The 23,409-nt window shown below is 37.5% G+C and overlaps 1 protein-coding gene across 10 annotated transcripts in view; it reads right to left on the bottom strand.

Annotated features, from left to right (window-relative positions):
- Window positions 1–23,409, bottom strand: part of UTRN (utrophin) — a 594,041-nt gene that overhangs the window by 300,346 nt on the left and 270,286 nt on the right. For all 10 annotated transcript variants that reach the window (XM_073022551.1, XM_073022550.1, XM_073022552.1 and 7 more), the window contains 2 exons: window positions 21,216–21,421; window positions 18,832–18,986 (listed from right to left, as the gene is read on the bottom strand). In XM_073022551.1, the coding sequence (XP_072878652.1) occupies window positions 18,832–18,986; window positions 21,216–21,421 (361 nt within the window). The remainder of the gene's footprint in view (window positions 1–18,831; window positions 18,987–21,215; window positions 21,422–23,409) is intronic.

The raw sequence follows: 23,409 nt of genomic DNA, 5'->3' as shown, positions 1-23,409 counted from the left end.
GAACTGGAACATATTTCCACAGAAAAACTTGTACAAAAATGTCTATAGCAGCATTATCTATAATGGCCAACTAGTAGAATTAACCTAAATTCAGAGAGAAATTAATAAACAAAAATACATTATATCTATACATAGAATATTATTCACCCATAAAAAGGAATGAAGTACTGACACATGCTACCATATGGATGAACCTTCAAAATGCTATGTTAAGTGAAAGAAGCCAGACACAAAGGGCCACATATGGCGAAATTCCATTTACATGAAATTTCCAAAATAGGTAAATTCATAGAGAGAAAGTAAATTAGGTGTTGCTAGGATGGCACAGTGGAGGACAATGGAGGCTGACTACTAATGGTATGGAGTTTCTTTGGAGGATGATAAATTTTCTGAAATTAAGAGTAGTGGTTGTTGCCCAACATGGTGAATATACTAAAAATCACTGATGAAGTATGTGATACAGCAGTGCCCCCTTACCTGTAGGGGATACATTTCAAGATCCCCAGTGAACGTCTGAAATCACACATAGTACCAAACCTTATATAGACCATGTTTTTTCCCATACATCATACCTATTTTTGCATTATAAATTAGGCACAGTAAGACACTGATGATAATAGCTAATAATAAAATAGAACAATCATAACAATACACTGTGTAAAACTTCTGCCAATGTGATCTCCCTCTTTCTCAAGATTTGTTTTTGTATACACCACAGGTAACTGAAACCACAGCAAGCAAAACCACAGATAAGAGGGAACTACTGTATACAAATTGTATCACAGTAAAAATCAGCATATCTAATGGACTTTATTTACATGTATTTTTTTCTCTCTGTCCATCTACTCATCCATCCATCCATCTGTCCTTCTATCTGTATATATACATAGAGGGAGAAATGTCTGGAATATTAACTTAATATTCAAACAATTATTTTTGGGTGCTGGGATTTAAGTTGGTTTTCTTTCCTATTTGTACTTTTTGGCATTTTTTTAATTTTATAATGATGCAGTATCTTTTTTAACATATCATTTTAAAAAATGGACAAAAGACTTAAACCTATACATGACCATACAAGATGTTTTGATGACAAATAAGCAAATGAAAATATGCTCAGCACATTAATCATTAGAGAAATGTAAATTCAAATCACAATGAGACATTGTTTCACATTAAAACGGCTTTAAGAAAATGACTATACCAAGGATTGGCAGGAATGTGGAGTAACTGCAACTCTAATACATCGCAGGTAAAAGTACAGCCATTTTGAAAAACAGCTGGCAGTTTGTTATAAAATTAACCACACATTAGTGATACAACTCAGCAATCTTACCCCTAGGTATTTATCCAAAGAAACAAAAACACATGTCTAGGTGGGGCACAGTGGCTCATGCCTGTAGTCCCAGCACTTTGGGAGGCCAAGGCAGGCAGATTACTTGAGGTCAGGAGTTCAAGACCAGCCTGGACAACATAGTGAAATCTCTTCTCCACTAAAAATACAAAAATTATGTGGGTGTGGTGGGGCATGCCTGTAATCCCAGCTACTTGGGAGGCTGAGGCAATAAGAATTGCTTGAACTCAGGAGGCAGAGATTGCAGTGAGCCAAGATTTTGCCACTGCACTCCAGTCTGGGCGACAGAGTGAGACTGTCTCACAGACAAACAAACAAACAAACAAAAAACCCACCATATGTCTATATAAAATCTGTATGCCAGTAAATATAGCAGCGTTATTGGTAATGGCCCAAAACGGAAAACAACCCAAATACCAACTGGTATTATATACAGATAGACAAAGTTTGGTACAGGGATACAATGCAATACTATTCCACAGTAAAAATAAGCAAACTACTGATACATGCAACAATATGCATGGAATCTCACATGCATTCTGCTAAGTCAAAGAAGTCAGACATAAAAGATTACATACTAACATTCTGTTTATATGACATTCTTCAATGTCATCAACTTCATCCTAGCGCTTACTTCTTAACCTGCAGAATCAATTCAAATTGCCTCACCTGGAATTTAATTTCCTCCATAATTGATCCCAGTTTACTTCTCCAACTTTATCCCCTAGTTTTCTTCAATACTCTGTTTAGGTAATAGTGGTGTGCTCCTTTTTCTCTAGAATATTCTTACTACTGTGTCCACACGAAAATGTTATATCCATATAAAAATGTCCTGCTGACCCTCTCCATTTATCGTAAACCTACCACAATCCTACCACTCCTTTAAAGGTTAAGGACTACCTCTTCCAGAACATTCCATCCCAGTTAGGTTTCCTTGTCATGAGTTCATAAAAGGTCAATAATCCTCTTCGAACAACAATTATTCACACGGATCCTGGAAAAAGGCCTTGAATGATGATCTTGTTTCATTCTTAAATTGTATTTTAACTACATTACAGTTTTCGTATTTTTCCACCCATTCTATAAACTCTCTTTCAGCAGAACTTTTTGTACCTTCATATTCCTGAGTCCTATTTATACAAGTATTTACAGAATGACAATCTTTCTATAATATTATTTTATTTTATTTTTGAGACAGAATCTTGCTCTGTCACCCAGGCTAGAGTGCAGTGGTACGATCTCAGCTCACTGCAACCGCTACCTCCCCAGTTCAAGTAATTCTCCTGCCTCAGCCTCCCAGGTAGCTGGGATTATTGGTGCCTGCCACCACACCTGGCTAATTTTTGTATTTTTTTAATAGAGACAGGATTTCACCATGCTGCCCAGCCTGGTCTCAAACTGTTGACCTCAGGCGATTGGTCCGCCTTGGCCTCCCAAACTTCTGGAACTACAGGCATGCACCACCATGCCCAACAGATTTTTGTATTTTTTTTAGTAGAGATAGGGTTTCACCATGTTGGCCAGGCTGGTCTTGAACTCCTGACCTCAAGTGATGTGTCTGCCTCAGCCTCCCAAAGTACCGGCATTACAGGCTGAGCCACCATGCCCAGCCATGCTATGTCTTTAAAATTAGCTCCTACACTTAAACAAATTTACAAGAAAAAATCAAACTACCACATCAAAAAGTGGGTGAAGGATATGAACAGACATTTCTCAAAAGAAAACATTTATGTGGCCAACAAACATATGAAAAAAAGCTCATCATCGCTGGTCATTAGAGAAATGCAAATCAAAACCACAATGAGATACCATCTCACACCAGGTAGAATGTGATCATTAGAAAGTCACGAAATAACAGATGCTGGAGAGGATGTGGAGAAATAGGAAGGCTTTTACACTGTCGGTGGGAGTGTAAATTAGTTCAACCATTGTGGAAGACAGTGTGGTGATTCCTCAAGGATCTAGAACCAGAAATACCATTTGACCCAGTGATCCCATTACTGGCTATATACCCAAAATATTATAAATCATTCTACTATAAAGACACATGCACATGTATGTTTACTGTAGCACTATTTACAACCCAAATGCCCATCAATGACAGACTGGATAAAGAAAATGTGACCCACATACACCATGGAATACTATGCAGCCATAAAAAAGAATGAGTTCATGTCCTTTGCAGGGGCATAGATGAAGCTGGAAACCATCATTCTCAGCAAAATAACACAGGAACAGAAAACTAAACACTGCATATTCTCACTCATAAGTGGGAGTTGAACAATGAGAAGGGGCTCTCCTGTTAATGGTGAGAGGAGATCACAGAAAAGACGGTGTGAATCCAAACTGGAGCAGGTATGGGCTGTCTTCAGCATTGCCACCACTCTGTATTCCTGTTTTAACATGACAAAACTTACAAAGGATACGCACAGACAAAATCAGGAAATCGCCCCAAAGAAGAAAACAAATAAACCAAAGAACAAAACAAATAAAAAGACAAAAACAAACAAATAACACAAAACATCCATGAGATCCAAGAAGCAGAGATTGTAAAGTAGGAGCAAAGCAAATACCCAGCATGATGGCTGTGTAGCAGGCCTAGAAAGCATGTCTCCAGAAGAGACGTCACCAAGGAACAATATTAGAAGTGATAGCCTGCTTAATGCGATTGGCATTGTGGAAAATTGTACTGTCAGGTCACTGGAAAATGTGGGAGGATTAGCAATAGGTGCAAAGAAAATTAGGCATATAAAAATAAGGCAATTATTAATTTCAGGTAAAACAAACACATAGGAAACAAAATTATAGTAAACCTCAGTTTTCAGTTGGTAATAATGTTTAGACAGACAAAATAATGTCAACACTTTATATTTATTTATCTAAAATTCCATGATGAAGCAGGGAAAAGAACAGTGGCATCCCTAAGCAACTTCCTATGTATTTACCAAAATAGGACGTCAGCAGACAATGTCTAATACTGAAGAACTGAAAGATGATGGCATACTCATCTTATTTAGAATATGGAAATGTAAAAGGTAAAGAGAATAGTTGCCTCTAGGAAGGGCACTGCGGTGAGTCGAGGGAAAAGAACTATATTCTGTTATAAACCTTTCAGTGCTTAGTGGTTGTTGTTGGGGTTTTTTTGTTTTTTTGTTTCTTTGTTTTTTGTTTTGTAATCATAGGTGAATACTTTTTTAATTTTTAAAATTTAGAAGTTACTCACTAGAATTTCAGTGGTTGTTGGGGTTGATGTTTTATCGTTCCCCAAACCCTGCCTATATTTTCTATTTTTAAAACATCAACAGAAAAAACATTAAGAATAGCCAAATGAAGGCTGTACTAAAAAAGGCACTAGAAAACAAAGATTAGAGGAGTGCACATGTGCAATCAATCCACTACAAACAGGTGATTCTCCTTTAAGAACATTCAATATATAACATTTAGTCATTAAAAAAATTTACTAAGGTCAAACACCTTCATTTCCCATAATCAGAATTCTGTTTTATTATTTAAAAATATTCATATGCACATAATAGGTTATATGGCAACAGCTAATGTAAAAAGAGATCATTACAGAATAATTCTATTAAACCCTGAGAATGTCCAAACTAGGGAAGAGGATGTAAATGTCTAAGAACCCTAAGGGTAAAGGCAAAGGATTCTCTTTATATAAGAGTAAGAGATACTTAGATACCTAGCAAGTATAAAGAACCAGGCTAGGAGGGGAGGTGGGCAACCTAAGGTCATGCTTCAAAGGAAAAGTGAGCTAAGAAGACCATGAGCACTTGGCCTCAGACAGTATTCCACTGGGTAGAGTAATTCCAGCAGCACACTTTGGTCACCAGTGGAACATTCTCAATCCAGAAGCTAGAGCACCTATTGACAAATTATCTACTGATCATCAGTGGGAAAAGAGATACTACTTTAAAAATATTCACTTTGTAGGATACTTTCCTTTCAGAAAAACAAATTTTAGTTGTTCTGGAAAAGACGTCTACTTTGTTGGTTAAAAAATATGGATTTTGGATTAAGGTAGACAAAGCTCCATTGCTCACTAGCCACAAGCGCGTGGGCAAGGATTGTCTTCATCATTCCTAAACTCTGCCTGATACACAGGTTTTCCATGATCTGACTCTGGCTCAACTCCCCAGGAGGCATCTCCCCACTTCACACTTCATATGTTATTTATCTACAAAAATGAACCAATTATTAGTACTCTGAGAGGTCACTGCCTCTGTCACATCCAGAACTCTACATTTTACTTTTTTTACCTTAAATATCCTCCTGCTCCTCTCCTCCAGCCTCCACTAATTTTCCCCGTCCCACCTGGTTAACTTCTACTGACCTTCCAGACCTGGATGCAAACACTTTCCAAAACCATGGTACCTTCCCCAAGGCATCCCATAGTTTCCCCTACCATGGCTGTTGGTGTTTCATCGCTGCTATCATAAATAACCACAAACTTTGTGGTATAAAGCAACACAAGTTTATTGTCCGACAGTTTTGTAGGCTAGTGATCAACATGGGTCTCCATTAGACTAAAATCAAGTTATCAGCAGGGCTGCATTTATTTTTGGAGGGTCTAGGGGTGAATCTGGTTTCTCTTCTTTTCCAACTTCTAGAAGTTGCCACATTCCTTGACTCGTAGCCACTTTCTCCACCTTCAAATCCAGCAACAGCAGGTGAAGTCCTCACATCACATCTCTCTGAACCACTCTTCTGCCGCCTCCTCCACATTTCTTTTTTTTTTTTTTTTTTTTTGACACAGAATTTCACTCTGTCCTCCAGGCTAGAATGCAGTGGCGCAATCTCCGCCATTCTCCTGCCTCAGGCTCCTGATTAGCTGGGACTACAGGCACCCGCCACCATGCCCGGCTAATTTGTGTGTGTGTGTGTGTGTGTATTTTTAGTAGAGATGGGGTTTCACTGTGTTAGCCAGGATGGTCTCGATCTCCTGACCTCGTGATGCGCCCACCCAGGCCTCCCAAAGTGCTGGGATTACAGGCGTGAGCCACCAGGTCCAGCCCACCTTCTCCACTTTCAAGGACTCCTGGGATGAAATGGGGCTCACCCAGAAAATTCAGAATAATCTCTTTGGGGGTCACTTTTCTGCCTTCCTCATTGTATCTCTGATCATGATGGTAAGCAAATATCTTCTTGCCTGTTTAAAGCTGTTGTTCGTCAATGCATCCGGCATATGTAGGACCAGGACCTACATACAGTAGCAACTCAACAAGTATTTATTGAATAAACTTATACAGCAATAGGAATAACATCTCCATATTGCAGCAATATTTTCAGGAGAAAATGAGGTATACACACATAAATGTATCAAGATATAGTGAATACTCAATAAATATTTTCCCTAACCTCATGTATGAATTTGGCGAAATACTATGAAATTATTTTTGCTTATTGAATGCAAATGTCAAATTTAATGATAAGTGTCCTGGAATTTTTTTAATGCCTACATAGTTGGTATCAAATTTTTATCATAAACTTAATCAACTACTAAACATAATGACCATACTAAAAGTCAAACCCTACTTACAGCAGTTCAAATTGACTTCTTATTATTATAATGAATATACATGTTTAAATTTAAAATCATAGTTTATACATGTTATTTTATATTCTGATTTTTGAAATTAATATAATTTATAAAAATTTCTAATAGACTATAGCTCAGTTGTTTCCTCCACCTCCAGTTTATTTTTTCTTACTTTTAAAAATTAGATCCTAGGCTAGAGTACGGTATACTCAATATTACAAGATTTTTAATCTATTTTCAAGGAATTTCACATGATTTATTATAATATCATAAGTCAATAAAATCACTGAAATTAGAGTCTCAGGAACATGTATTCATACTTTATTACACAGGCTAATCTACTACCTTTAATGCCATTTGTACATTGCTCTCAGAAGACAATGAACTAATTCTATCACCTCCACCATTTACTAGCTGTATGGCTTGGGATAAATCATTTCAAATCTCCAATTTATTTTTTTCATCCTTAAAATAAGGGGCTTGTACCGGATCAGCAAATGACCCATTTCAAAATCTCCAGAGATCCTTTTAAAACTACATAATCCATTACAGGAATTACAAAACCCACTAGAAATGTTCCTCCACTCTCACCTCCATCCCTAGTTTCAAAATCAGCTTCATTAAGAATCGCTGCATGTAAACGAAACATGACTGACGGGAATAGATGAGTAGTGTGCCAATCGCAAAAAAGGTTGGGAAGCATTAACACAGAAGAGTTCTAAGATCACATCCAGCACTGAACTTGCATTCGTTTATGATTCTCGATGTAGATTTCATATTTGGCAGTTCTGACTGTTACGTCTCAAGAAAGATCAGAACACAGCTAGAGGACGTATTGAGAAAAGTAACGAGATAATACAAGGGAAGGAGTACTGTTAAAGGAAAAGAAATGGTTTTAAGCTTAGGAATTTATGGCTAGAAGATAAAGGTAAAGGCCGGGCGCGGTGGCTCAAGCCTGTAATCCCAGCACTTTGGGAGGCCGAGACGGGCGGATCACGAGGTCAGGAGATCGAGACAATCCTGGCTAACACAGTGAAACCCTGTCTCTACTAAAAAATACAAAAAACTAGCCGGGCGAGGTGGCGGGCGCCTGTAGTCCCAGCTACTCGGGAGGCTGAGGCAGGAGAATGGAGTAAATCCGGGAGGCGGAGCTTGCAGTGAGCCGAGATCTGGCCACTGCACTCCAGCCTGGGCGACAGAGCGAGACTCTGCCTCCAAAAAAAAAAAAAAAAAAAAAAAAAAAAAAAAAAAAAAAAAAAAAAGATAAAGGTAAAGAAAAATTTTTAAAACTTTCGTTAAATATACAAATCACAAAGTACATAGGCAAAAAAACCTAAAGATACAACACTTTAAGTTTAGAAGGGTAACATTAGCAGAAATATTTTTTTTTACTTCAAACAGAAGAAGTAACAGACTATAAAAGTCTTTACTGCAAGAAATGATACCAACTAAAAATATAATTAGCTTCCCATAAAAGATTTAAGGATATCCACGGGTGACAGATTTATAATAGTTTACATTAAGGGGAAGTAGGATATTTTTTAAAATGTAAACTCTTAGCTTTTTAAAGATATTTTTGTAATAAAAGCAGCTATGATACCCTATAGCCTACAGTCATTTTGTAACATAATAAAACATGATATACCTGCCTTTTTAAAATGTTATTTTAAAGATGTTAAATAATACTTGATATTTTAATTTACAAGATATATTATTTAATCAATTATGCATTTGCTTATAATTGGTCAAAAGAGTATTTGAACGTGAGTAGGTATGTCTCTCTTTTTAAGGAGTTTAATGAAAAGATCATCTTAGGAAAACCATCGATGTGTGTTGCCAAATTTTGGTGTGCTCAAAAGGTGACCTTTACATTAGTGTAAGATTTAAATACATTTCTCTCTTTTAGAATGAAAAACAGTAGCATCAGTAGTTTGAGTGGCAGGTAGAAAACTTAATATGAAACAATTCTTTAAACTTTTCAATGAGCACCTTCACAAGGGAATTTTGTTCTTTCAAATAATTCTTACCTGGGAAATTAACATTAAAGCATGCTATGGGAAACATGCATTTGAAATGAAGAATCAGGCACTGCACGTATTTCCAAAGATCTATGGTCTTTTAGTGACCAATCCTGGTTACGTAGAGGATAGATCGTCATCATATTTGAAAATTCGCTGCATGGGACTCAAGGAGACCCCGTCTTAAGCTGCTAACCCCCATTGACAGCCCCACCACAATGCCCTGCAGCTACCCCATGATCCCTGCCCACAGCCCTGCGAATCCAAAGGAGCATCTCTCCTGGGGCTGTGATTGTCAGGAAATGAATAGTCAAGACCACAGAGTCATTTCCTTGAGAGGAATTCCCTCACCACATCCTATTTCCTCTTTAGCTAAGTCACTACCAGATATTTGGTCTTTATTAGTCAACCAGTATTGAACCGTAACTCCAATACCTTCCCCAGTCTGCACCAATACACTCCCCCAACCCTTCTTCCACCATGCTCTAGAGCTCTTCTTCTACAATCAGCAGACTCTACTGTATCTTCCATCTCCTCGAACCAATCCCTTTTTGTCTTCACTGAAACCAGTTTCCTTAGGGCCATTATTTCTCCTGCAAACTTTTTGTTTTTTCCAGAGTCTGGTTCTGTCACCAAGGCTGGAGTGCAGTGGTGTGATCACAGGTCACTGCAACCTCTACCTCCTAGGTTCAATTGAACCTACTAACTAAGCCTCCCTAGTAGCTGGGACTACAGGCATGTGTCACCACGCCCAGCTAATTTTTGTATTTTTTGTAGAGATGAGGTTTTGCCATATTGCCCAGGCTAGTCCGGAACTCCTGGACTCAAGTGATCCACCTGCCTTGGACTCCCAAAGTGCTGGATTACAGACGTCAGCCACTGCATGGGGTCCCCTGCAAACTTTTCATGACGTTTTTTCCTTTTTCTCTCAGATCCTTTATGCCTCAGTCTGAGGAGCTGGAATAAGGGTCGTCCCTGCTCCCCACTGCTACCTCCAGGTTATTGTTTACCCATCTTCCAGGCAAAATCCTGCTGTGGAAAGTACAACATATGTATCCCCTATGTTCCTATACTGAGTTTCAGGTTCAGGGGCACTGTATATATTTATAAAGGTTGACCACTGCCTCAATGAGGAAGTGAAGTTTGAAATCCAATTCAAGATCTGGTTGCCAAGCCACAGCTCTAGTGAGGGATGGCACCACCCAGAGAAAGGGACACATGAGACACCATTATGGACCAGAGGCAATCCTGTTCTCCTCTCATTTCCAAAGATCTTACTCTTCCCTGCTCCATCTTTCTCCCACTTCCATCTGCATTCTTCTTCATTGCCTCATTGGGCAGATGAATCCTATAAAGAGCAGTTCAACAGGGCTACCTTTCCTTACATTTAATAATATAAACCACAAATAGGCACTCATTACTGCCCAGCAATACTATAAATTTACCCTAGGAAACTCTCCATCCCACTCACAAAGATCTGATTTTAAACCCAATCCTCTCTCTTCCAACTTCTCTTAGTCCCACCTCCAACCTCACTGACAATGTGCTTGATGGATCATAAAGCTCAGTTCTTGCATGAAGAACCTTTCGTCTTCCACCACTAATGGTCTAGTTCACCTACATCTAAACTCATCTTCTCGTTGCCTTTTCTGGTCATAATGAAAGGTGCATTCCAGTTCTTACCAAACCCAATTCTCTAAATCTCACTTTCTTATCTTCTCAAAGCCTTCTTGTCCTCCTTTCTTTGTCCCCTCTATGTTTGATCACCAGTCTCTCATCTAGTGGGTCATTCTCATAAGCACGCAAACATGATTTACTATAATCCATTTTAACAGAAAAGTCAATCAACTCTCTTTACCCTACAGTCCCCACACTAAGTACTACCCAATCTCTCTGTCCCTCTTCACACAAACTTCTCTAAAGTTGTTTCCACAAACTGTTTCTACTTCTTCACCTTCATCTCACTATCTAGCTTCCGGCCATTTTACTTCCTCCAAATTGCTCTTTCCAAAATCACCAGGAATGTCCAAGCTGTCGAATTCCCAAAATTGTGTACTGTGTCATCTTATTTGATGATTCAGCCCAATTCAACCCAGTAGAACATTCTTTCTTAGAAACATTCCCCTATCTCCATTTCCTCTAAGAGATATTCTCCTCCCTCTATTTCTGAAAGTGACAAATCTGCAATTTTTTTTTCCACTTCATTGGAAATTTTTTCTGAGACCCTTTTGCTCTTTTCTCCTTTTTTGCTCAATCACCAAACCCTAGGCCTTACAGACTCAGTCAGGCATGCCCTTCTCATCTTCATCTTCACTCCCTCCCTGGTGATCTCATCCAGTCCCACATGTTCAACCTCCAATGTGAATGCTGAGAACTCTCAATTCATATCTGAGGTCTAGAACGTCTGAGTTCCAGATATATATACATAATTGCCTATTTAACTTATATACTTAGATATCTAACAGGCATCTCAAACTTACCATAACCCAACTTATAATTTTTGTTCTTTCAAAACTCCTGCATCCTTTCCCAATTCAGTGAATTGTACTACCACTCATCCTTTTACAAAATTCCATCTTGGATTGTTTCCAAGCCCTTAAGGCATATATCTAATCCACCAAAATGTCTTTTCTACTTCCATAGCATATCGCAAATCTACCATCTTCTTTACATCATTACTGGCATACAATAGCCACGGGGACCACCATGTCCCAGCTGGACCACAGCCATCACTTCCTTTCTGGTCTTCCCAATTATTCTACTATACCTACTAGCAACCTATTCTCCACATAAGATCCAGAGAGATTAAATTTTAATATATACACATCAGACAGTGTCACTCCCTTCCTTAACAATTCCAATAAGTTTCTATTGTACTTTTAATATCCAAACTCCTTCCCTTGTGATATGATTAGGTTTTGTACCCACACCCAAATCTCACCTTGAATTATAACCTCTATATCCCATGTATCAAGGAAGAGACCAGGTGGACATAATTGGATCATGGGGATGGTTTCCCCCATGTTGTTCTAGTGATAACGAGTGAGTTTTCACAAGATCTGACAGTTTTATAAGGGGCTCTTCCCCCTTCACTCAGCAATTCTCTTCCTGCTGCCTTATGAAGAAGGTGCCTTGCTTCCCCTTCACCTTCTGCCATGATTGTAAGTTTCCTGAGGTCTCCCCAGCCATGCTGAACTATAAGTCAATTAAAACACTTTCCTTTATAAATTACCCAGTCTCAGGCAGTTCTTTATGACACTATGAAAATGGACTAATATACCATGTCTTACAAAGTTCCGCACGACCTGGCCTCTGCCTTCCTCTCCTACCGCATCTCAAGCTCTTACCATCATATTCATTATATTGCAACCACATGCTATGCTCTTTCCTGTCTCATGACTTTTATATTTGCTGTTCACTCTGTAATTTTCTTCAGATGGTTCCTTCTTAGCCTTCAGAACCAGTTCAAATGCCACCAAGTTATGCTTTCTAAATTTGCCTCAGTTAAGCCCCTCTCTTACATAGCACCTCTTTAATTTCTCTCGCCTCCAAAACAATCTCCTATAATTATGTATTATGTTCTTATTTACCACTTACGTGCATTGCATGGCTCCTCCTAAGCAATGTAAGCTTCCTGGGAGCAGGAACAAGGTGTATTTATGGTTGAATCTTTAGGGCTGGTCACAGAGCTTGGCAAATAGGAAGCTAAATAAATACTTGTTTAACTAGTTGATTAATCAATTAATGGAAAAAGAAACAAATGAAAACAAAAACAAAGACTGTGGGCATTGTTTCTGTGGGCATTGGCTCTTCAGTTTGTTTGATATGGAGCTAAATGTGCTGAGAAAATATCTGCATGCTTGAGTTTGATATTTACAAAATGAAAACACTAACATTCATAGGCATTTATCACAAAGACATTGTTGGCGATTGTTTTAAAAAAAAGTAATAAAATGATACTTGAGATATTAAAACAACATAACAGAAGAGGAAAATATAGAAGACTATAATCTTCATACTTCTCTTTTTGGCCAGCTTTATTCCCAACTTGGAAGGGAAAACTAAAAATCAAATGCTAGCAGAGAAAACAAACAAGTTGAAAAATAAAGGTGATTTTCAGGGAAAGAAGTAAGATTCCGAGAGGATAAATCAAGTTGACTGACCCAAATCTCCGAACCTCATATTTTTGGACATGCTAGGAGGATAAGGCTACCTGTACTTTTCACCTAAGCCCATTCATTCGGGAACAACAGCTGCTACAGCATTCGTTTTAAGAGCTTGAAGGTTGAGCCTGGCTGTTATCAGGCCTTATGAAACAATCCCAATATGAGTATCTTCTATTGATGACTGTTAAAAAGAACTGACCAAATTGGACAAAGAATAATTGCTGAAAAAAGCTTCATTTTTATTAATCTATAGGGACAATAAACATCATTACTGAAAAAGTAATAACAGATATAATAGAAGCTTCCAAATACACAACAAAATTAATTGGAAAATCAATCAAAATTAAATTTTTGAAACTTAACCTGTTTTCAGAATAGTTACAAAATCAATCTTTAGTATACACAATTTTTAAATAACCTTTTGAAAACTATATACACTCCACATGTCTAGCTGGCCATTATTAACTAATAAACATTAATGAGAAAGACAATACCATTTCAAAAGAAGAAAATAAAGTTATCTTACTGGATAAATCTGTATTTGTGCCTCCCACATTAAATAATTGTGTCTTATGAACAGACACTTCTCAAAAGAGGACATTTATGCGACCAAGCATATGAAAAAAAGCTCAACACCACTGAGCATTACAGAAATGCAAATCAAAACCACAATGGGATACTATTTAATGCTAGTCAGAATGGTAATTATTAAAAAGTCAAGAAACAACAGATGCTCATGAAGCTGTGGAGAAATAGGAAGGCTTTTATGCTGTTGGTGAGAATGTTAATTAATTCAACTGTTGTGGAAGACAGTGTGGCACTCCTCAAAGACCTAACAATAGAACTACCATTCAACCCACCAATCCTATTACTAGGTATATACCCACAGGAATACAAATCATTCTATTATAAAGACACATGTACGTGTGTGTTCACTGCAGCACTGTTCACAATAGCTAAGACATGGAATCAACCCAAATACCTATCAGTGATGGACTGGATAAAGAAAATGTGGTACCTACATACCATGAAATATTATACAGCCATAAAAAGGAATGAGATCATGTCCTTTGCTGGGACATAGATGGAACTAGAAACCATTATCCTCAGCAAACTAATGCAGGAACGGAAAACCAAACACCACATGTTCTCACTTGTAAATGTGAGCTGAACAATCAGAACACATGGACCCAGGGAGGGGAACACCACACACTGGGGCCCATAGGGAGGGGGCAGGAGAAGGGAGAGCATCAAGATATATAGCTAATGAATGTTGGACTTACTACCTAGGTAATAGGTTGATAGATGCAGCAAACCACCACAGCACACATTTACCTATGTCATAAACCTGCATGTCCTGCACATGTATCCTGGAACATAAAAATAAAATAAAATAAAATAAAATAAAATAAAATAAAATAAAATAAATAAAATCACTCTAAAAAAAAATTGTGTCTTTTTAAATTCTGTACCTTTCCTTCCCAGGATGGTTGATTTTTGCTTTGGCAGAAAATGCTTAATTGCAAGGTAAATTCAGCAACTGTGATAATTCTGCAAACCAAGGAAACTACATTTTTAAAGAAATTTCATCTGTTAACAAAGTTTTAGAATATCTATACTGCACTCAGAAAAGCAGACAATCAAGTATTTTATCATTAATTAAAGTAGAAAGAGTTTGAAACGACTATGAACAAACAACTGACTCAACTTTCTGCTAATTTAACCACAGAAAGTACAGTGCATGTGGCTAAAAGCAGTGGATTTATCAGAAAGGCATATGAAAGAGCAGATGATGACAGTTTGGGCAACTTTTTCTTAAGTATAGACTACCTACTAAGAACTTTTACACATAACTTTTGATATCACAATAACCCTACATATTAGACATGTTCTCCACTTTAGAATCAAGGAAATGGAGACTCAGTGAGTTGAAATAACTTCCTACAAGTTAGCACAAAAGGCAAGTGCATAAGATGGGCTTTTAACCAAGGATTGCCCCATATTCCTTACATTCTGCGCTTTCTGTTCTACCTGTACCAACCTAGAAATACCTTAACATAGGCAAGGTAAAATGTGACTTCATGGGATAAGGACAAGGAGAAAAAGACAGAGTAATTAGTGATTTCTAAGAAACTGTTTATAGCACACAGCTATGCTGTCTCATTTCCTCTACAATACTTCAGTGTAGATAACTGTGTGTGCATATACATGGGTGTGCATATATATACACATACCTGTATATACATGCATGTGCAAACACATCTATACACACATAGTTATACATGTGTGAATACGTGTGTGTGTGTTATAGAATGTTATTTTGGTCCTGGAGTACCAAAATATATACAGCTAAAATAGCATTTCAGACCCAAATCAGGCATCAACACTGACTGTGCTATAAACACATTTCAACAATCACTATCTCAACAGGCACTAGAAAATTTGTTAATTAGCATTAAGAGATGGAAGGAAAAAAAAAGTTGTAAGTAAAAAAAAGTAGTGGTCAGGATATATAGATCAGTTGGAAACATTAGAGACAGGTCTATTGTACAAAGAATCCAAAAAATCAGGATTCAGTTGTGTTTCAGAATTAAGATTTTTTTGAACATTAGAATACTAATATTATGAAAGTAACCATATTAACTACCACCCCTGAACAGGGTCTGGGGAAGCAATCAAACACATTAATATTTCTGCAGCAAGGAACAAGGCCATTCACACTAACCAGAATAAATAAAGACTTTAATAAATACCCGCATGGCAATTCAAAGCTTTCTGTTATCAAAGCTGTTTTTAGATTTTGGCATTGTAGATAAGGGACTGTGGACTTAAAATTGTGAATAGCCAAATTATTTAGGCTAACTGCAATTTATACAAAACATTTCCTTTGAAAGATGATATTGAACTTCACACATTATGCTGCACAGTATTCCATGTGCAAGTATAACAACCCTTCACCCCTCCAGAATTTGGCTGACAATGATGTATATACAGAATAGGCTGGAAGATAAGAGGGCAGCCATGGTAAAAAGGCCTCTCAGCAGCCATTAGACAGGGTGTGATGGCCATGTACTGGAGTGCATTACATTATGCATAAAAAAGGTCCATATCTTTCATCTGATATGGCTTCTAAACTCAACACAGATAAGAATCAGTAAGCGGAATTATAGACAGAACTGAGAGGCGGGTACACAAAGCAGTCACCAAGAATGTCAGCAAAGGCTGACAGTCTGATTGAAAGAAGAAAAATGAAACTGTTTTTAGAGATGATAAGAGCCTGACTTGCCAGTCAAGCTTGAATTCCAATCCCAGATCTGCCACTATAAGCTGTGTGGTCTTGAGTGATTCCTTAACTTCTCTGTACTTCAATTTATTCATCAACACAGGACTGATGAAAATGCTACCTCTCTTCTGCGCTTGTTGTGAAGATTAAACGAAATGATGTGTGTGAAGAGCTTGTACAGTGCCTGCCAATGAGATGATACTCAAAATTCATATGCACAAAACAAAGCCCCAAATCTCACAAAGTATAGCAGCCTGAATAAATTTACTGCCAATTCTTCAGAACTCAGAGCATGAAGAGTGTTACCATTTAGCATAGAAAAATATCATCCTGACTGTGTTGTATGACTTTGAACATGTCATTTAACTTCTCTGAGTCTAAGAACATTAGATTAGACCATGTATTCTCAGCAAAGGTAATAAATGGTTATTTCTTTTCAGGGGGAGGGTGAAAAAATGTACTCTTTTTATATATAAAGCACAACCATACAGTACACAGTATATCATGGTATTAAAATTTCATGGGGGAGATGAGTCTACAAAGGCTCCTTAGGGAAGCAATAATGTAAAGAAAGGTTGAGAAATACTGGTTCGGAAGCACTCTAAGGTCACTTATATCCATCAAAGTTCTTTAATTCTATCTTTGCAACAATAATACCAAGAATTAAAAAAAAAAAGTTAAATATACATTCACAAGCTTTAAGAAGGCAAAGAAAGATTTATATATTCTACAAAGATGTCCATCTAAAATAGTTAAAAATTTAAATATCACTGTATTTAAAAGAGAAAACTCTCTTTACATATAAAAGCCCTAGTTGTCATTCGTGAAGGGATCCTATGAGCCAGTTTTGCTCTGTTTTCCCTGCTTTATAGATAACAATATATCTAAATCATGTCTAAATATTAATATAATTAGTTATTTCCCTCACCATCAAATGCAGAGAAAAACAATAAGACAACCACTTGTAACTACAAAGCAACTGGAACATTGTGATTGTCTTAGCTATGATAAATGAAAAATCGCCTTGCAATATAATTCCTTTTTAATTGCCTCTTCCATCTAATCCAACTACTGCTGTAGGCCGTCTTAAAATATTTACAAAGTAGAAGCAAAAAAAAAAAAAAAAAAAAAAAAGAATTGGAGGTGCTAAATAAACCAGGCCACACATTCCTAAGGGATCAATTTTTTGTTAAGTTACAGGGAAAACAAGTCCTAACTCTTGTACATGGAACTTTTGGAAACACAAAGATAAAGTATATTTAAGGACTATATCTCTTAAGGTTAAAGCTGTTTTTAATTCACCTTCTTCCCTGCGTGAGTTATGATATCTTTACTATATCCAAATAACCTATTATAATAAAAGAGAAAAGTTGTAGTAAAATGTTAGAAAGACCAATATTATACTCACTCTGCTTTAACCACTTGCGAAGTTTTGTCTTTGCTAACCCAATCTTATTTTCTCCAGTATCCTAGGTATATCTAACACCACATTCAACCTCACATTCTGTCCTCACAACTCTCTTCTTCGAGTTTTCAGAGCTTCAGAGATTGTAACTAAAAATAACATTCTGGAAATGTATAAAACTTCTCCATGTCAAAATGTTATTAAATGCTTAGTCATAGTTTATTATCAGGAATATATCAGGAATATAAAGTGCTCTAATACCCATTGTATTCATGGCAAAATAGATGTGTTTTGATACCAAACTGGTTTTAAGACACTTGCATTTTAATAGATAACGATGCACGTAATTTCACTTAGACACAAGCATTCCCAGTACTATATTCATGATGTAAATATCTTTTTTTACTAGTGATGAATATAAATATGCAATCTTAAAGAGATGCTAATCACTGTTTATAGTTTCTCAAATTCTAGGTGTTCAAGTGACAGAAAATTCTCTTGTAAACACATTCTATTTTGGGCTGTTCCAAATACTCTGACAAGACAAAGTAATGGGAAAAAAGATAGTAAATTAACTAAAACCCTAAATGCACATAGATTATTTCAGGGGTTTAGTGTTGGATCCATGTGTGTCTGGTCCTCAACTTAGGACGCCCCACCCAAATAGCACACTATTACAATTACCTTTAGGGATACTATTACCCTGATGCATCTGTAAACACCTGCACTCCTTACATTCAGTGTACTACAAAGTGTATTCCAAATAATACCAAGAGTATAAGATAATCAGAGCATGTAATCATTGGCAAGGTTTAGGCTGATTAAAAAAAACAAAAAAAAACAAAACTCCATTGTAAAAATTCAAATACGTATTGTATAAACATACATTCTGAACTAAGTATGATAATACTAACTCAGCACATCACAATATAAAAACAAAAAAACATAAAATGTACTTGCGGTAGCCACATGTTTGGCCAGGTTTCCATGAGAAAGCCAAAGCAATCAAATTCTCAACTTGACAATATACATTCACCTGCCAGGGCCTTAGAGTTACCTTTGTTTGAGATTGATCCATGACGTTTTTAAGTACTCTGTGGTTTCTTTCACATTCCTTGTGTCATCACTCCCATATTCCTCCAGGAGTTTCTGCAGGACGTTATCGAATGCCATGACGATACCATTTCCAGGACCCAGTTCTTGAAGCAGTATCTGAGGTGCAAATGCAGGTCTGTTTGTTAGACTTGGTCACTCAGTAATTAGTATCATCAAAACAATAGTACTCCCAGCAGATTTTGACATGCTTTAGATACAGATATCATGAGATGAAAACAGACTGGGGGCAAATCCTTTCTTATATGAAGCAGAAACCAAAATTAGGAGAAGCGAAAAGAAACTATCTAAGAAAGTGATCAGGTACATAGATGACAATATTACAAGATTATTATCTTTTTCTTTTTGAGATATTTTCCTTCCTCAAACCATTTGCCTTTTTCATTCCTTCTGTTGTACCTCTGATCCTTACAGGGACATGCGTCACAAAGGACTGAATAGAGAGAGAGTTCCTGCATACATGCCTGGAGAAACGTGAAGGATCAACAACATGGACATCTTCCATCACTTGCCCCTGGATCACAAGGTGTGTTTACAAAGAACCACTTGAATGGATCAAGCTGCCAAGCAAGGTTTACTGAGAGTTTACTTGAATAGCCAAACTGATGCTGAATTTGTCCACTGGCATTGGTTCTTTGATAGAGTTTTTCAGCCTCTGAGAGTCTCTGGATGAAGGTACTCACCATGAAATCTAAATGACGACTGACACTTTTAATATAATGCTTTTTGTAGCAATTGGGAAGATTTTAAATCAGCCTAAGGTTTCAGAAGAAAAGAACCACACTGCTGATTAGAAAATAATCTTCTAATATGATAACTGAAACACTGACATCATTTTAATTGTACTCCTCTAGTTAAGGGGTCAGGGGCTTCACTAGGACTTAGGAATCACTTGGTGGAAACAATCAGCAATATCACAAACACAGAGAATGATCCAGAAACACGTATAACTGGCCACCTGCTTTTAAAACTGTAACCAAGTGAAGTCTGCATTAGTGGAGAATAAAAACATACTTCCACATTTTCGATTGTTTTCTACGAATACTCTCTTAAATTCTTCACAGATATACACTTCTATCTTAGGCTAGCTGAAAGGCAAATAAATGTTATACCAAACTATAACCTCACAACCAAAATCTCCAATTCAAGACTATTTTATAATTTTATACAGAGAATCTTAAAAGCACTTTTAAAACTACCATAGTTGTTCAATATTATCAACTCTATAACTGACCTGATGACAAAAAAGATGCTTGCTATTATGAAATTAATAAAACCGTTTGGTTAAAAAGACATTAAAGGAAACTAAACTTATCTGATTTGTTCACTACAGTAGCCCTCAAAAGAAAGTCTTGGAACATTTTATTAATAAAAATAACCTTCAGGGTAAGTAAGTAATATGGTTTGGATTTGTGTCCCCACCCAAATCTCATGTTCATTTGAAGGAGGAGCCTGGTGGGAGGTGACTGGATCATGGGGATGAATTTCCCCCGTGCTGTTCTTGTGATAGTGAGTTCTCACAAGATCGGATGGTTTAAAAGTGTGTGACACTTGGGAGGCCGAGGTGAGTAGACTACTTGAGCTCAGGAGTTGCAGATAAGCCTGGGCAACATGGCAGAACCCCATCTCTACAAAAAATACAAAAATTAGCTGGGTGTGGTGGTGCATGCCTGTCATCCCAGCTACTTGGGAGGCTGAGGCAAGAATCGCTTGAACCCAGAGGTGGAGCTTGCAATGAGCTGAGATAATGTAGTGAAGCATGACTGGGAGGCACCAGGAAATTTAAAATAATAGTGGAAGGCAAAGAAGAAGCAGGCACCTTCTTTACAAGGCAGCAAGACAGAGAGAGAAAGATAGAAAGGAGAAGTGCCACAGATTTTATTTATTTATTGGAGACATTGTCTCACTTTGTTGCTGAGGCTGGAATGCAGCTCCCTCACATGAACTGTGAGTCAATTAAATCTCCTTTCTTCATAAATTATCCAGTCTCAGGTAGTTATTTATAGCAATGTGAGAACAGACTAATACAGAACAGAAGGGAGCAAAAGAGGCTCCCCGGAATCTTGAAAATGTGCTCTTTCTAGATGCTGATTTGAGGGTGTGTTTCACTTGCAAAAAGTCATGCACATTCTTACTTGTTACGCCTCCAGAAATTTTTCAGAAAAATCTTCCAGATCAAATTCCTCAATAAATTTCAATATATACTCTAAGAACTTAGGAAAAAAACATGACAGGTTCCTATTGTTAAGAATTACAGTGAACAATAGGAAAAAAAAAAAAGTGTATCCAACAAAATAATACTGCCAAAAAATATCTGATGAGTCTTACTTGGTTATCAGAAATTTGTTTGGTGAGTGGATCCCGTCGGGCTTGCTGAAGAATATAGAGTCGAGCCTCATATTTTCTCATCAGTTCTTCAGTCTCCTCCCTGTGGTCATCCCACTGAAGACTGTCAATAATCATGTCCTCAAGCTGCTGCTGTCTTAGCTCAACACCATGCTGAGTGCCATCCCACTGGTTCTTGACCCTTTCCACTGAGGGTAGCATTATAAATGAAAAAAAAAAAAAAAAAAAAAAAAAAAAAAAAAAATCCCAACATGTAACTCTCAGGAGAAAGAAAAAATACCAGATATCAAATGTATCACAAATAAGTCTATGAACAGAAAAAAGAAAGAAGGTGAGCTGATAAACACATTTTAAAGGAATTTTAATACACATCTGCCATCCTATACAATTGATATATTTCTGAAACCATGCTTGAGAAAAAAAATCTTGAACTCTATTTTCAGTGCTCTAAAACAACTCACAAGAAAATATCTACTATTATAAACAGATACTACCAAAACATTATAAAGAAAATAATTTTCTATTTAATTTTGTATTTATAGTTGTATTTATAGACCTGGTTTGATGAAGGTAGGGTTTAACAGTACTTCAGTCACTTGTTACCCTCAAAGGAGATTTTTCTCAGGCAGTCTTGATTTTAGAAGAAAATGAACTGTGTAAGAATATTTTTGCATTTATTTTACTGTAGCAGGAAAATTTTCTAAAAGGAATTTTATATGTTCAAGTTCAAGAGAAACACTAAAAGGAAAAGAGACTCATGTACTATGCACCCAGCAGCTCTTCATCATAAAAATTCCACACTGGTTCTTGTCCTTCCTCTTTTATTGTTTTTTATTTCTAGTCCTTTTACTCATTATCACCTTCTCTATTTCTCTTGTAGCTTCCTCTCTTCTTTCTCTATTTTTAACATGGTTTTACAGACAGACAGATCTAAGGAAACTTTTTTTTTTTTTTTTTTTTTTTTGAGCGAGAATCTCGATCCCTCGCCTAGGCTGGAGCGCAGTGGCACGAGCTCAGCTTTTGCCTTGCTGCATCCTCCGCCCCCGGGTACAAGTGCTTCTCCTGCCTCAGCCTCCCAAGTAGCTGGGATTACAGTTGTGTGCCATCACACCCGGCTATTTTTGAATTTTTAGTAGAGACCGGGCTTCATCACGTTGGCCAGGTCTCAAACTCCTGACCTGTCTGCCTCAGCCTCCCAAAGTGCTGGGAATACAGGCATGAGCCACTGCGCCCAGTTGGAAACTTAAATTTTTATTTTTTATTTTTATTTGTATATATTGTTTTTGAGACGGATTCTCGCTCTGTCGCCAAGACTGGAGTGCAGCAACACGATCTCGGCTCAGTGCAAGCTCCGCCTCCACTTCCCGGGTTTACATCATTCTCCTGCCTCCCGAGTAGCTGGGACTACATGCATCTGCCACCATGTCCGGCTAATTTTTTGTATTTTTAGTAGAGGCGGGGTTTCGCCGTGTTAACCAGGATGGTTGCGATTTCCTGATCTCGTGATCCGCCCGCCTCGGCCTTCCAAAGTGCTGGGAGGCCTTAAATCTTTTGTAAGTGCTGCACCCAGCCTTAAATTTTGTATTAATCACTTCAGAGTTAGTTTGTAATCTTGAACTGAGGTACTAATAAACAATAACTTAGAATATCTGCAAGAACCTGCTGATAATAAGTAAGTAGAATGTTAAAACCACACTGCTGGAAGATGCTTTGATTATCAGACAAAAAGAAAGGCTATAGTTAAGTACCAGCCCAAGGAGGAATGTAACTAAAACAAAACATTCCAGCTGAGTTATCATGGAACACTTTGGCAAAGTTCTTGGTATAATACATGGTTATAGTAAAACATAAAAGCTATCAACTGGCTGGGTGCGGTGGCTCACGCCCGTAATCCCAGCATTTTGGGAGGCTGAAGCAGGTGGATCACCTGAGGTCAGAAGTTCAAGACCAGCCTGACCAACATGGTGAAACCCTCTTTCTCCAAACATTCAAAATTAGCTGGGCGTGGTAGTGGGTGCCTGTAATCCCAGCTACTTGGGAGGCTGAGGCAGGAGAACTGCTTGAACCCGGGAGGCAGAGGTTGCAGTAAGCCAAGACTGCACCATTGCACTCCAGCCTGGGCAACAAGAGTGAAACTCCATCTCAAAAACAAACAAGCAAAAAAAATAGCTATGAA

This window comes from Chlorocebus sabaeus, chromosome 13 (genome assembly GCF_047675955.1).
Source record: "Chlorocebus sabaeus isolate Y175 chromosome 13, mChlSab1.0.hap1, whole genome shotgun sequence".
Classification (NCBI taxonomy): Eukaryota; Metazoa; Chordata; class Mammalia; order Primates; family Cercopithecidae; genus Chlorocebus; species Chlorocebus sabaeus.
The sequence above is the reverse complement of the archived record's forward strand: the minus strand, read 5'-3'. Positions and strand labels throughout refer to the sequence as shown.